This window comes from Lepus europaeus, chromosome X, assembly GCF_033115175.1.
Source record: "Lepus europaeus isolate LE1 chromosome X, mLepTim1.pri, whole genome shotgun sequence".
NCBI classification, from domain to species: domain Eukaryota; kingdom Metazoa; phylum Chordata; class Mammalia; order Lagomorpha; family Leporidae; genus Lepus; species Lepus europaeus.
In genome coordinates, this window is record NC_084850.1 from 104,250,553 (window position 1) to 104,265,438 (window position 14,886).

A 14,886-nucleotide genomic window follows, 5' to 3' on the forward strand; every position below is an offset into this window, starting at 1 on the left:
CCTCTAAATTCATGACTAATGCATGCAGTGATTTCACGGCAACTTTCTTAAAATATTTCCAATAACACAACATTATAGGTTTAGAACCAAATCTCTGAAATGAATTTCCTACAAAACAGTAAGTGAAAACTAGTATAAATACATTAGGATATCTAGCTTAGTAAGTTGTCCTTTACAATCACTGTTTTCTAATAATCATGTTTAAGGAAAATTTAGCTTGGAACCTACTTTTCACAGAAGTCATTCAGAACACCCCAGTAACCTTCAGGAACAACAAACCATTCACAATCACCTGGGCCAATATTTATGTTAACTGAACAGAAGTTGTTATTTTCTTGATGACCTGAAATGTAAAAAGAAAAAAAAAATTATCAGCCCACTACAAATGTTATTTAAAAACATGTCTTCAGAAATGAAACCTTAGGAGCTGGCATTGTGGCACAGCAGGGTAAGGCACAACCTGAGACGCCAGCATCCCTTATCAAAATACTGGTTCAAATGCCGGCTGTTCTGGCTCTCATTCTGCTCTCTTAATGTAGTCTGGGAAAGCAACAGCAGATGTTCCAAATCCAAGAGCCCCTGCCACCCACATGGGAGACCAGGATGGAGTTTCTGGCTCCTGGTTTTGGCCTGACCCAGCTCAGATCTTCACAGCCATTTGGAGAGTGAACCTACCAATGGAAGATCTCTCTCTGGCACTCTGCCTTTCAAAAAAAAAAATAAAATAAATATTAACCAAAAACAGAAAGACCATCTATGGAAGACAGTGTAAATCATTGTTCAGAACTTATGTTCTGTTACCAGGCTCCTTGGCTTAATAGTAACATGAACCTGGACAAGTTGCTGAACCTCTCAGTTTCTTTATGTAACAGCACAAAATAACAACTCTTTAAATTATTGGGTTACGCTGAAGATCACTGAAATAATGACAGCTTACAACAGTGTCTAATATGAGTTCATGGTAACAATATCATCTATTATATCAATATTTGCTTCCTTGTAAATAAATTTCCATTTCCCACAGACAGTATCAGGACACTAAAAAAGAGGCAGGAAGCCTGGTTTAAAAAATCTATCTACCCCAAGGAGAGATGTTAGGATCTGAGGCTCCATCTCTCTCCAGAAACACCCCTCCCCTTTCAAGCATGCACCTAAAATTGACAGAATCAACCTCGCCAGATCTGAGGGAAACAATCAAAGGTTGCAGAGGTGGGAACATTTTTTTCTGCCAAGGGCCATTTATATCATCATTTGCCAGACATACAAAATTATCAACAAAACTTAGTCTGCTTAGAGTTACTGTGGTTGCCTTGGCAAGGTCAGACCAAATGATTTTGCAGGCCTTACACAGCCTGTGGGCCAGACATTTCCCCACCCATGGTACAGCAACCAAGCCAATGCATAAGGAGAAAGGTGCCTTAGATTTAGATTTCTGTGGTACTTTAACTTACCCCTGCGCCACCTCCACCACTGGTGGGGTGATGGATTAAAAATTTAGTTCCTGGTCATAGTATCCCTGTTCTGGAAGGTGCAAAATGAACCTTCTTTCCAAGCAATTGTGGATGTCCAATTCACCTAACTGGGTTTCCCCAAGGACTGATGCCAAGGAGCTTCTCTTGGATTTGCCTACTACAGAACTGTCACAAGGGACTTGATGGTAATTAGGGTTTATATTGCAGGTAGATGGTTGGAATTGCCTGCGGTATGAACTCTTTTTGTTCTAAGTAAAACTGGAGATGCTATGATCCAACATCTGAAGAAAATTCTCTTGCAGTAGAGCCCGAGAGCATCTCTACAATTTAGAAAACCTATGTCTAATGGTAAGGTCCATTAAAGTAAGCATTGCTTATATTTATGTAATTGCAGGTACAGTGTTTCCCCTTAACAAAGTAATTTATACAACATTTCTTCTCTAAGACTGTGTTGTTCAATAAAATAAACACTTGAGAAGTGAACTGAAATGTGCAATAACTCTACAGTACACACTGTATTTCAAAGAATTGATATGAAAAAGATGTGAAAAATCTCTATAATATTACACTGATTAGATGTTGCAATGAAAACATTTTAGATACAGTGGATTAAAATTAACCTCATCTTTTTTTTTTTTTTTAACTTAAATGTGCCTGCCAAAAATGTTTAAATTAAAAATGCGATTTGCATTACATCTGTATTGGAAAACATTATACTAAAAAAATTCTACAGAGAATTTTTTAAGGTTCCACAAGATACTTTTGGAAGACTAAAGGTAAGGATGACAAAGAAGTAATATATGAAGCTTGAATTTTGCTTAGAACTATAATAAAAAAGGAATCCTTTCTGATGGGATGATACTGTTATTTGTACAGAATAATTCAAGTTGGATGGTACATAGTAAATACATAAGAAAATTAACCCTGGATAGTTCAAATAGCTTGCACAATAATTATAACTGTGCCTAATGATAATGTGGAGAACAGAATTCATAGTTCTTCTATCATTTATTGCAGAACTCTTTCAACTTTATCCAATTAAAGGTAAGATACCACAAAACTGGCTTTCTAGTGATCTGAGAATAAAATCTACAACCAGTGGTTTGTTGCATCTTTGGATCTTCTGGGGAACAATTAAAAAAAAAAATCCCCAGACATTTATCAACTACATATTAAAAAAAAAAAAAAAAATTCAAGTGAGCAGCCAGGAAACCACTAGGCTATGTTATCCAGAAGTAGCACAAACTCATTTTGAAACAATTCTTAGGCTACTATTCAGTAAGGTGACAAACAAGGACGCAGTCTGGCTTTCAAACAATGGCTAGTTCAAGTAGCAAACAGAATCACCTGAGAGAGGTATGTCAACTGGTTGTTCCCAGTACCTTTCCTAATTGATCAGTGTGGGATTATAGTGACTGTTAAATATTTTGAATATCACCCAGTGAAAGTTCCTAGTCATCCAAGGGAGAAGACAGAAAAAAACAAACATAAATCATCTAAAAATGAAGGGAAAGACCCAGACGAGGAATGTGACTTGCCAAGAGTGACAAGTCTATTTAGGGGCCAGCGCTGTAGCGCAGCACGTTAAAGCCCCAGCTTGCAGCACCCGCATCCCATATGCCGGTGCGAGTCCTGACTAATCCTCTTCCAAAACAGCTCTCTGCTATGGCCCGGAAAAGCAGTGGAAGATGGCCCAAGTTCTTGGGTCCGCCCCTCCACCCACATAGGAGACCATGAAGAAACTCCTGGGCTTCGGATCAGCTCAGCTCTGGCCGTTGCAGTCATTTGGGGAGTGAACCAATGGAATGGAAGACCTTTACCTCTCTAACTCTTTCATATAAATAAAATAAATCTTTACAATAAATCCTTAAAAAAAAAAAAAAAGGCTATTTAGTGGCAAAGTCCAGGGGATGAGCCTAGTAATAGCTCCACATCATCAAATTTTTTTTTAAGGATTTATTTATTTATTTGAAAGTCAGAGTTACACAGAAAGAGGAGAGGCGTAGAGAGAGAGAGGTCTTCCATCCGATGGTTCACTCCCCAACTGGCTGCAACAGCCGCAGCTGCACCGATCCGAAGCCAGGAGTCTCTTCCAGGCCTCCCACATGGGTGCAGGGGCCAAAGGACAGTCCTTGCAGTTTTAGCCATAAATAGAAAAATTCTTTTTTCTCTTTGTATGTTTTACGTTTTATTAATTCTGCTTTTCTATTGTTTGAGATATGTTAAATTACCCGGTGTTCTGCTTCCTGGAACTTTCATGTACAGTTGTACTGTGTTCATGCCCAGTATGGTATGACCAACATGGCTTAGAAGATTTCCTGCTGATACGACACGCACAAAAGCAGGAAGTTTGGTCAGCTCGTGTAGCTGCAACTTCCACCTGCAATGAAACAGATCAAGAGTGAAAGCCTACTACAAAACCCTTTTGTTTCAATCAGAGAAGCAAATTTGAATCTTACACATTTTCCAAAGAAAAGTTCACAATGAAAAAGAAGCATCAAAACCATGAGTAAACAAAAGGAAAAAATTTAACTTTCCATTTCCTAGTTGTATTGCATAATTTTATTTTAGAAATATTAATTATGTAATTCTATTCCTTAAAATTAAAACTACAATTTTATGACTTTATGCAATTAGCATAAAGTCGGAGTCTTAATGTAAAATTGTGCAAGAGTTTTAAGTCAAAGAAAATAATTTAAATGTAAAATCTAGCATAGTTTAAACACATGAATCATAAAAATTATAAATGAAATAGTAAAGGAAATTGTAGATGATTCTCAATCTTCCAAAGGATACCTCTTTTTCTCAGTTCACAGAAGTATTATGAGAACTTACTTTTTATCATCAGACAGGTCAATGTTGGTCCCAAACTTTATAGTTTTAAAGGGTCCTTTCCTCCTCCTACCAGAACTTAAAAAAAGGGAAACAATATTAGAAACATGCATTTTTAAAGAGAAATACCAAGTGGACATTAAAATGACTCACTTATCTGAAGATGTAGATTCACTATCTGAGTGGTCTTTATGATGAGTTCTTTTCTCATTTTCTTCCTATAGATTAAGCAAAAAAGCAATTTGAGTTAAATTTTACGATTGGCTATCCTTTCCATCACATGACTGAAAAAATTTACTTCTTGATTGAATGCTTTTATCTACTTTTTGAAACCAGGCGAAAAAGAGCTCCCAACTACTGGTCCACTCCTCAAATGCCTGCAATGGCAAGAGCCCAAGCCAAAATTGGGGACTCAATCCAGGTCTCTTATGTGGCTGACAAGGACCCAATTATTTGAACCATTACCTGCTGCCTCCCAGGATATGTATAAGCAGGAAGCTAGAATCCAGTGCAGAGCTGGATTTTTGAACCCAGGTACTCTGACACAGGATGTGGGCATCCTGAGTGTCATCTCAATGTCCATGCCAATTCTACCCCTGAAATTAGCTATCTATAGACCTTACACGTGAAAATTTTTTAGAAGACCATATTAAATAAAGACTCAAGAAAAGTCAAATCTCACTGGCGTGGTATCCAGTTTCCTCTACTAGTCATAAAGCTATACAATAAATTCTCATACTGATCCCATTTCCAAGGAGTAAAAACTGAAGAAAAATTTAAGAGGCCTAAGAAGTTCCAATCTTGATCAGAAATGTTCTAACAGAGGGGCATGCAAATGTACATAGTAACAAGTCTTCTAAAAGTTTACAAAAAATGTGTACTATGAAAAAAACTATGTGGATTTAAAGGGTTTTTTTGCATCAAAATAAGCTGGTCTTCTCTCTGCTATGGCTTGGGAAAGCAGTAGAAGATGGCCTAAGTCCTTGGGCACCTATACTCATGTGGGAGACCTGGAAGAAGCTCCTGGCTCCTGGCTTCAGATTGGCACAGCTCCGGCCGTTGCAGCCAATTGGAGAGTGAACCAGCGGATGGAAGACCTTTCTCCTCTACCTCTCCTCTCCTCTCCTCTCCTCTCTGTGTAACTCTTTCAAAAAAAAAAAGCTGGTCTTTTAATTCTATTCTATGACCTTTTTAAAGTTCTCTTGAGAATGTGTAATGGTGGAGATGAAGATTTTCTCTATTCTTATATTATGTACAAATGGAAGATGTTCTTCCACAGCTAAAACCTTACTCCATAAAAAATTATACAAAAATGATCAAACATTTACAATATTACTAAGGAAATTAAATGCTAGATAAAATAGGTGCTTTTACAATGTGAATATTAATTTTATTTATAATTCTTGTCACAGACATGCTATTTCTCAACACTGTGGTTCATTTCTGAATTAGCAATACTTTCCATCCTACAAAATGCAGTTTCTGAACACTTCTCAAATTTTTCACATTTCTTTTCCTTTCTCATTTAAACACTTAGCCTATATTATCTTTACTTTACAACTCTTCCTCCAAATTTTTCTTAATCTCTAAACCTCGCTTGCTATTTATTCTATTCTGACCATATGATTACCATTTACCCGAAGTTATCTTGGAAGTCTGAACTATATAAATATATAGACAATGAATTCACTGCAACTCATTAAAGCTGCAGGACAGATCTTACTAGATGAATTTCTTTGTAGTAAATTGGGAAAGGAATACACACAGAACTGTACTGACACAAGTGTTGCCATGATTTGGAAATATGAACTCAGGGGGCAGAATTTTAAACAATTCTAACAAGAAGTAAATCCAATGAATCACAAGTTACAGACTTTTAGACACTTAATAAATTTTAGCTGTAGACTATGCGAAGAAAGAGCACAATTTTTGAGTGATGCATTTAATAACTTCATTTCTGTGACTGGTTTATATTTTGTGGGGGAATTCTCAAAGTTCTCATTATAGTACTAGAGGATTTCAGTAATACTTCAGTGCTGAAAGGCTTATACAAGCCTTATAATAATAATCCTGATTATTTTTCAAATTTGTTTATAAATTTTCCACCTATTTTGAGATAATTTCTGTAAATTTCCATTTCTCCTTTAGTTTTCTCTTGCAGTCTAAGGTAGGTAAGAATATTAATGTTTCCTGGAACAGCTTTCTATCAGATAATATTAATCTGGCAGGAGAAAAAAAAATGGGAAGACAGAAGACTAGGGATTCAGTAAGTATAAAGCAAATTTAAGTTCAGTGGGGTTTTCAATCAGGTGTGATTTTTCTCTCCAGGGAACATTTGACATGTCTGGAGAGATTTTTGAGAGGCTAGATACGTATGCTACAAACATTTTTTCCACACTGGATAGGCCCCCACAACAAAGAATTTCAGCCCAAAGCATTCATTAGTGCTTCTGAAATTCTTCTCTAAACAGAAATAACTCCAAACTGAAGGAGTCAGCTCACTGAACAGTAATTGTATTTCCCCATCAAGACACCGACTTTATAATCCCTTAGATTTGCTTAGACTTAACTAAGAGTAAACTGGTTAGCACTTAAAAAGTACTTTATGTAACACAGACTAAAGAAGTGTTTACAAAAGTCATGTATCCTTTCCAACTCCAAAATAAAATCATCTTTAAAACCCTAATATAATCTTCAGGAAGTACTTACTCTCAATGATTCCTGGAATGAGGAGGCCTGGTACTGTGCATATTTAGCAATTGTAGTCTGAGATCTATTACTTTCACAATGCCAGATTTTCTTTGTTCCAGTGGGATCCCAGTTTTCATCTGCTGGCTGCAACAACTGTGTCCTTACTTCTACCATATGTTCATTGTTAGCTTCCACCAAAGTTTTAGTAGAGAAAAGTCCCAGGTCTTCATAAATAAATATAGTTAATAAATAAAAATTACGTTTGGGATAATATTTTAAAGTGCATTTTTTTAATTAAGAAAAAAGGGAAAGTATTTTATAGCAAAGTATTCAATCCCCCTAAAGACCAATGAGGGTCTCTACATTCTCTAAGGTATGTGCCAAGTTTGAAAAATCATAAACTGAGACCCAGGACCTCACTGTCCTGTCATCACAACAAAAGAAAACTGAAGTTTCATTTTTCTTTCATTAGTTAACAAAATTGTAACTGTATAGCTAAACCAAAATAAAAGCTAAATTTAAAAACCATCATGAAATCACCAGTTACCAGTATCAGCATCATATAGTAATAACATGGATTAAAGAAGTGATACATATGCATAAACATATGCACATACATACACCCCTTTAGAACCAGGAAAAATTAAAATGAACTATAATGAAAAAGTTTCTGCTAATGGTTTAAAAGATAGCAAAAGAAATATATAAAAATTTTACTTTTAAATTTAAAGCTTACCTAATTTAAGAGCTCCAGCAAGGCCACGTATAACTGTAACAGGGTTGTTCGGATTTGTACAAAATTGATGTAATGGAGGAAAGAAAGCATCACGTTTATTTTCCAACTGCAAAATTAAAATATGTGGTTAGATCTCAGAAAAAGAGCTTTTATTTAAATATCAAGCTTCAAACTCATATTATCACAATTTAAACAAATAATGAATCTTACATATTGACACTTTATTTCACAGTATCTTATCACTCACTGCCTTTTGATTCTGACTGTAATGAGACAGTAAACCCATCTCTCTTGTCCATTATGTATTGAAAAAAATATGTGAGAAATGAAATTCAAATTAAACTTCACAATCAAAATGTTTTTCAAAATTCAAACTTTTAAGAGTTCAAAATATTATCATCGAAATGTAAGCAGGCTGAAAAAGACCCATAGAAAACAGATCTTAATTTTATAATTTTACACTCAGACTCCAGAAGTTTTATTTTATGTCTACCCCAGGGTTTCCCTAACATAGTAAAGGATCAATAACCACTGGATGGAGGAAAGACTATTCTCATCTGGCTTCAACAGGGCAAAAGGACCAAACTTCCAAAGCGAACTCTAGGAGGACCATTTGAGAGAAACCTAAATGGGAGGTGTTTTGACTGAATTTCCTACAGCAAATATTTAAATTTCTATAAAGTAAATGTATATGTATTTATTTGCCAGATGGATAAAACAGAAAGAATACTAAGGTCCACACAACCAGTAGAACATGGACTTAAAACCTAGCTTACTCAAAAATAGTTGTACTTTTAAGTACTCAAAATTAGGACAGAAAAAGTATTTGTACTTCTCACTATTCTAATATAATTACGGTTAGTAGCTGAGAAGGCATTTTAAAAACGTTATTACAAAATGTTCTCCAACATACATTTTTTCTCCCTCAAAATTATTCAAGCTGTTGCCAATAACTGTAATGTTTCCTAAAGGCCAAACATATTGATTTAAAGAAAGATAGGCAGGTACAAACACGAGTTTGACTGATATTTAGTCAGTCAATTCAGACTCACATAAATACTAGGTGTTGGTGGATTCAACTTGTCCTTTGGCAAGGGAGGATATGGTGAAGATGGTGGTCTTGGAGGCGGACATTTATCCAACAAAATGCTACTGTTTGATAAGCCATTTTTACCTAAATTCCTTTAAAAAAGAAGGGAGAATAAATCAGCTCTACATTTATTAGGAAAAAGGGGAAAAATCCTGAATTAAGTCCTAATTAAATGACAAGGTATTTACATAAATCCATGAGATTTGGATCCATCACGAAAACACAAAAAATTATTAACTTCAGCAAATACTTATATTGACTGCTATAATTTCCATTGAAAAAAATTAAAGCACAGCACATAAATTACTGATGACATTCTTTATTTTGTTCATAATTTTCCAACTGATTTTCTTCATCTGAAGAACAAATATGAAATCCTGTTTTCTCTCCACTATCAGATTTTTTTCCATCAAATGTTAAAAGATTTGACTTAAAAAGATCTATATAATTGGAAAAACAGAGTATTTCTTCCTGCATCTTATCTTTTTTTTTTTTTTGACAGGCAGAGTGGATAGTGAGAGAGTGAGAGACAGGGAGCATGGTCTTCCTTTTTGCCGTTGGTTCACCCTCCAATGGCTGCTGCGGCCGGCGCATCTCGCTGATCCGAAGCCAGGAGCCAGGTGCTTCTCCTGGTCTCCCATGAGGGTGCAGGGCCCAAGGACTTGGGCCATCCTCCACTGCCTTCCCGGGCCACAGCAGAGAGCTGGCCTGGAAGAGGGGCAACCGGGACAGAATCCGGCGCCCCGACTGGGACTAGAACCCAGTGTGCCGGCGCCACAAGGTGGAGATTAGCCTGTTAAGCCACGGCGCCGGCCCCTGCATCTTATCTTAGCAATTATAGCCAGTGTATCTTTGTGACAACTCTCAAAATTGAGATTTTTCCTTTCTTTTCTCAAGCCTGAATTTATCTCTGTTCTTTTCTTTCTCAAGGAGTTTCCGTGCAATAAAATTGATCATGGTGTCAATCTCCTACACTTAGAGCAAATTATACTTTCTCTCCACAATGCATATAGTTGCTATCCATTCTCTTGACACTATACACAACTCTTACTTGTATTTGGGGTTTATTTTTTCTGTAATGAATGTATCACATTTGTCAAAATGATATTCTTAAAATATGGTCAAATTATTTGCATGCTGCAATTCTTTCAGTATAAGAAAAAGAGATACTTCCAATGTCTTAAAAGTCTCTACCCAACTTTAAAAAAAAATCAATTCATTATCAAATACTATATACTAAAATTTTGGTAAAGAATTCAAAAATTATAATTATAGTAGGAAGTAAAAAACTCAATACCTTTATACTTAAGAAGGCATCAGTTATTTTTCACCACAAATTATGAGTTCAATAAAATTTTCCTTATTTTTCTATGTTTTTGCTATGCTGAAAATTTTTACCAAACAAGCCTGTTTGGTGGGCACTAAGGAACAGGGTTGAATTTCACTGCTATAAACTGTTGAGATGTTATACTAACTCATACCATGGGTGTCACTTAAATTTTTCAGCTATCTCCAAGTAAATGCAAAGATCTTAAAATGAATAAATTGGTAAATCTTTCATATGAAAGTATGTGAAATAGTTGTTAAATTCAAACTCTGTAAGTTTGACTAATAGTTAAGATGAAAGTTTAAATAAATGAACATTCATCCTAACCAATACCAGATTTCAACATCTTTCTACAAAGCGTGAGTACTCTACATATTTACAGAAAGAGGCCTGCATTGCAGCACAGTGGGTCAAGTCCCTGCCTCCAACTCCAGCATCCTATACCAGAGTGCCTTTTAGAGTCCCAGCTACTCTACTTCCAAACCAGCTCCCTGGCAGTGGAAGGTGACACAAGTATAGGTGACCCTGCCGGAAATGTGCAAGACCAGGAAGGGGTTACTGGTTCCTGGCTTTGGCCGGGATGCTGTGGCAATTTAGGGAGGGAACCAGCAGAAGAAGATCTCTTTCTCTTTCTATCTCTGTAGCTCTGCTTTCAAATGAAAAGAAACAAATCTTTTTTGAAAAAGTCATACATTTAAGCTGCTTAATTAAGGTATAAAATTGGAACTAATTTATAAACTCCATGGGATTTTTGCTTTTAACAAGTAGAAAATTCCCAGCAGAGACTGCTAAGGAAACATTTCACTACTATTAAACCAATACAAAGCAAAAAAACACCTAAAATATTCATACAAATATTAGTTTTTTTCATGCTGAATTGTTTATCTGCCAGTGTTCAACATTACTATTTAAATAAAATATGGCTCAATACATAAAATTTGCTTTTCAGAAAAGGATTTGGATATAATACTATATAGAAAATGTTTAATATTTTAAGAAACTGTAAAGTATGGACCACATATGAAAACTGCACTACAAAAGACCATCTCATGCTAATTAAATGTGGCACCAAAAATTAAGTTTCTACAACATTCAAGATGTTGAGATGAGAACAGGAAAGAGGGCTTGTGAAATTAGAACTCTTTCATTTCTGTAGTTATGTAACAATTTAAATAGGCAAATGAGAAAGTAAAATGAAGGAAAGTATTTTAAAAATAGAAAATAAAAGGGTGAGGCATGATTAAGGGAGCTGATAATGATTCAACCACTTTAATATTGCAATTTTAATTTAAACCATGAAAGAAGCAAAAGTACTGGTATGTTTTAATGTATACCACCGTATACACTGCAACACTAAGATAAACCAGAGTCAGATTAAAATTAACCATCAATGGAGGCAGCATTGTGGGGTAATGGGGTAAGGCTGCCATGTGTGACACCAGCATCTTGTACCATGTACTGTTTTTGGTCCCAGCTACTACACTTGGGATCCAGCTCCCTGCAAATGTGCCTGGGAAAACAGTGGAAGATGGCCCAAGTACTTGAGCCACTGCACCCACATGGGAGCCCCAGAGGAAGCTCTTGTCTCCTGGCTTAGGTCTGACCCAGCCCTGGCCATTATGGACATTTGGAAAACGAATCAGTGGATGGAAGATCTCTCTGCCTCCCCCCACTCCCCATAAACTCTGCCTTCCAAACAAAATAAATCATTAAAAAATATATTAACCATCATTTAAAAAACTGTGTATGTGAAAATAAGACAGTATTCAAAATAGTGCACACAAGTCCTATCAGTTTATTATTGTGCTCCAAACACCAATTATTTACTTGCCTGTTAAGGTTAAGCCTGAAATAAATACGATTTGTACTGAAAAACTGATCGATGTAGTTGCCTATTCAACAATTATCAGCTTTTACCACTGAAAATATACTTATCAATCCTGATGCAAGGGCAGGACTGTGGACAATAGGAATAGACTTTCACCTCCTAAGCTTGTAAGTGTCCAATATTGTTTATTACAACTAAAGTCCTATAATAAATTTAATGTAAAAATCCAAATTGGAAAAAGCAGTTAAAGTTGAAGAAAAAAGCAAGGTGTTGGAAAAGTTTAAGATTAGCCCATTTTAAATTCTTTTCTCCCATTTGAAACTTTCCTCAAGCAAAGCAGAGCAAGAGGAAATTAGTTGTTTCCCAACTGTTTAAACTGACTTAAACCTACTTTCAAATTTACCCACATCTTTTATAGAGAAATGACGGAAAAGTGCTCTGTTGGTAACCCCATCTACACTTGGTCTTTTGTTAGGAAGCTCCAAGAGCCTGCATCACTGTTCCCTTACCTGAATCTGGACTCCTTTCCAGCACAGGCCATCAAAAACCAGAACACAGACATGGCAAATAGCATGACACCTATCATTTGCCATCTTGACTTTGTCCTCTAAGGCTCAGAAAAATGTTTTATATACAATTTATCTGAGCATTTTTTTTTTTTGGTCTCTTCATTAACAAACCATTGCCTAGATTTGCTGGAATAACCCAAGCAACTCCAAGGGTCAAGAGTTTTGATGACTCTAGCTACCCAAAAAATATATAGTAAGATAAAACTGCCTTTACATGTTAAATACTGAAAATAAAACTATGAGAACGAATTTAAATATTCTGACGTGAGTGTTCACATATTCCTCAAAAATGAGATGTAAGATTATAATCATTAATACATTAGAAAATACAATCAACTCGGCTCCTGTTCCATAAAATTTTATTTATGAAAACTGCTACTGGGGCTGGCACTGTGGCGTAGTGGGCTAAGCCTCTGCCTGCGGCACCAGCATCCCACATGGGTACCAGTTCTAGTCCTGGTTGCTCCTCTTCCAATCCAGCTCTCCACTATGGCCTGGGAAAGCAGTACTTGGGCCTCTGCAAGTGCTATGGCCTAGAAAAGCAAGTGCTTGGGCCTGTGCACCCAAGTTGGATAGTGAGAAGAAGTTCCTGGCTTCTGATTGGCCCAGCTCCAGCCACCGCAGCCATTTAGGGAGTGAACTAGCGGATGGAAGACCTTTCTCTGTCTCTACCTCTCTGTCTTTAACTCTACCTCTCAAATAAAATCTTAAATAAAAAAAAAAAAAAAAAGAAAGAAAAAAGAAAACTGCTACTGTACAGTTTATAACTTGGAGAAAGAGAATACAGCTCCTTGCAACTCCTACTAAAACCACTGCTCCAGAAAACTGGATGCAGTCTATGATGACAGTTTTCAACTTCTAAATTTCCCCCACTTGCTAGCAGTTGTCCCAAGTTTATAGAGAGTAAAAGAGTGAGGAAGGCCCTGCTGCAGCAGAGTTGAGGCACCAGAATCTAGGAAACAGGACAGTGGCTGCAGCAGCTGGGTAGGGAGCAGGTAAAAGACAGTCAAGACAAGGGGCTGGTGCTGTGGCGCAGTGGGTTAAATTCCCTGCCTGTAGTGCCAGCATCCTGTATGGGCACTGGTTCAAGTCCCAGCTGCTCTACTTCCTATCCAGCTCTCTGCTAATGTGCCTGAGAAAGCAGCAGAGGATGGCCCAAGTCCTTGACTCTTACACCCACGTGGGAGACCCGAAAGAGTTCCTGGCTCCTGAATGGCTCAGCTCTGGCCATCACGACCATTTGGGGAGTGCACCAGCAGATGCACTCCTTCTTTCTGTAACTCTTTCAAATAAATTTAACCCAAAAAAAAAAAAAAAGACTGGCAGTGAGTCAAGGTGGTATGTCTAAAGAGAGTCACATAGAGCATTTCATCTGGATACTCCTACTTACTTTAGATCCAGAGTTAAGTGAATGATAGTTTAATTTCTACACAAAAAGATTAAATATAAAAACCTCTAATATGCAAATTTCTGGAAAAGCACATTTTGGACAAACACATTTTAGAAATTCAAAAATCTCACTAGATGCTTTAAAAGACTTTGAATTAGAGATTGTCCAATGTGGTTTTAAGTTACTGACAGGAAAAAAAATCATGATAAGGTAATTAATCATTGTCACGACCCTACAAACTACTGAGGAATATCCTGCTAGTAATGAGGACCCAAAAGGGAAAAAATAAAAAAGATAGACCATAAAATATTTTAAATATCAAATTAGTTTTTAAAGAAAAAGAACCACACTGTATTTATAATGAAGTTCCAGTACCACAATTAATTTAAGTGAAAATTAAAATTAACTGAAATTTATTTTGTTAATTCTCCTTATTCCACTGCTCCCATCTCATGCCACTCTCAAGCAGCAAACTACATGAAAGGATAAAATTTAACTTTATCTCAATCTTGTCAGTGACAAACATTTTAATAGTGGACCCAGGTTGCCTTCTAAGAAAATAATCTGAATGGCAGAAAGGATAACCACACTTTTAAATAACATAAGCACTATCAGCTGCTGGAATAGCTTTATAGAAATGTTAAGTGAAAACTGTTCTTTAAAATGTAATAGCTGTATTAAATTGTCAATGAAGACAAATCAGAACTAACCCTTGTATTTTCTACTTATCAAATGCTTATTTTCTATATATTATTACAATTTACAACCAAAATAAGGTCTTTTAAAATCTATTATATCACTGCCCAAACGTAAATTTTAATGTACTAGAAAATACTGTAGCAATTAACTGACTCTTGTTCATTCAAGGTTTAGTCACTTATAGAGGACAGTTACAAGTAAATGAGAAAAATTAGGTATGTGCCATGCACAATGAAAAGGTCATTAAGAATC

General features: G+C 36.2%; 1 protein-coding gene across 8 annotated transcripts in view; it reads right to left on the minus strand.

The window, feature by feature from the left end:
• KDM6A (lysine demethylase 6A) overlaps positions 1-14,886 on the minus strand; it is a 185,749-nt gene that overhangs the window by 20,489 nt on the left and 150,374 nt on the right. For all 8 annotated transcript variants that reach the window (XM_062184060.1, XM_062184058.1, XM_062184056.1 and 5 more), the window contains 7 exons: positions 8,784-8,913; positions 7,732-7,837; positions 7,014-7,219; positions 4,458-4,522; positions 4,308-4,382; positions 3,704-3,852; positions 229-343 (listed from right to left, as the gene is read on the minus strand). In XM_062184060.1, the coding sequence (XP_062040044.1) occupies positions 229-343; positions 3,704-3,852; positions 4,308-4,382; positions 4,458-4,522; positions 7,014-7,219; positions 7,732-7,837; positions 8,784-8,913 (846 nt within the window). The remainder of the gene's footprint in view (positions 1-228; positions 344-3,703; positions 3,853-4,307; positions 4,383-4,457; positions 4,523-7,013; positions 7,220-7,731; positions 7,838-8,783; positions 8,914-14,886) is intronic.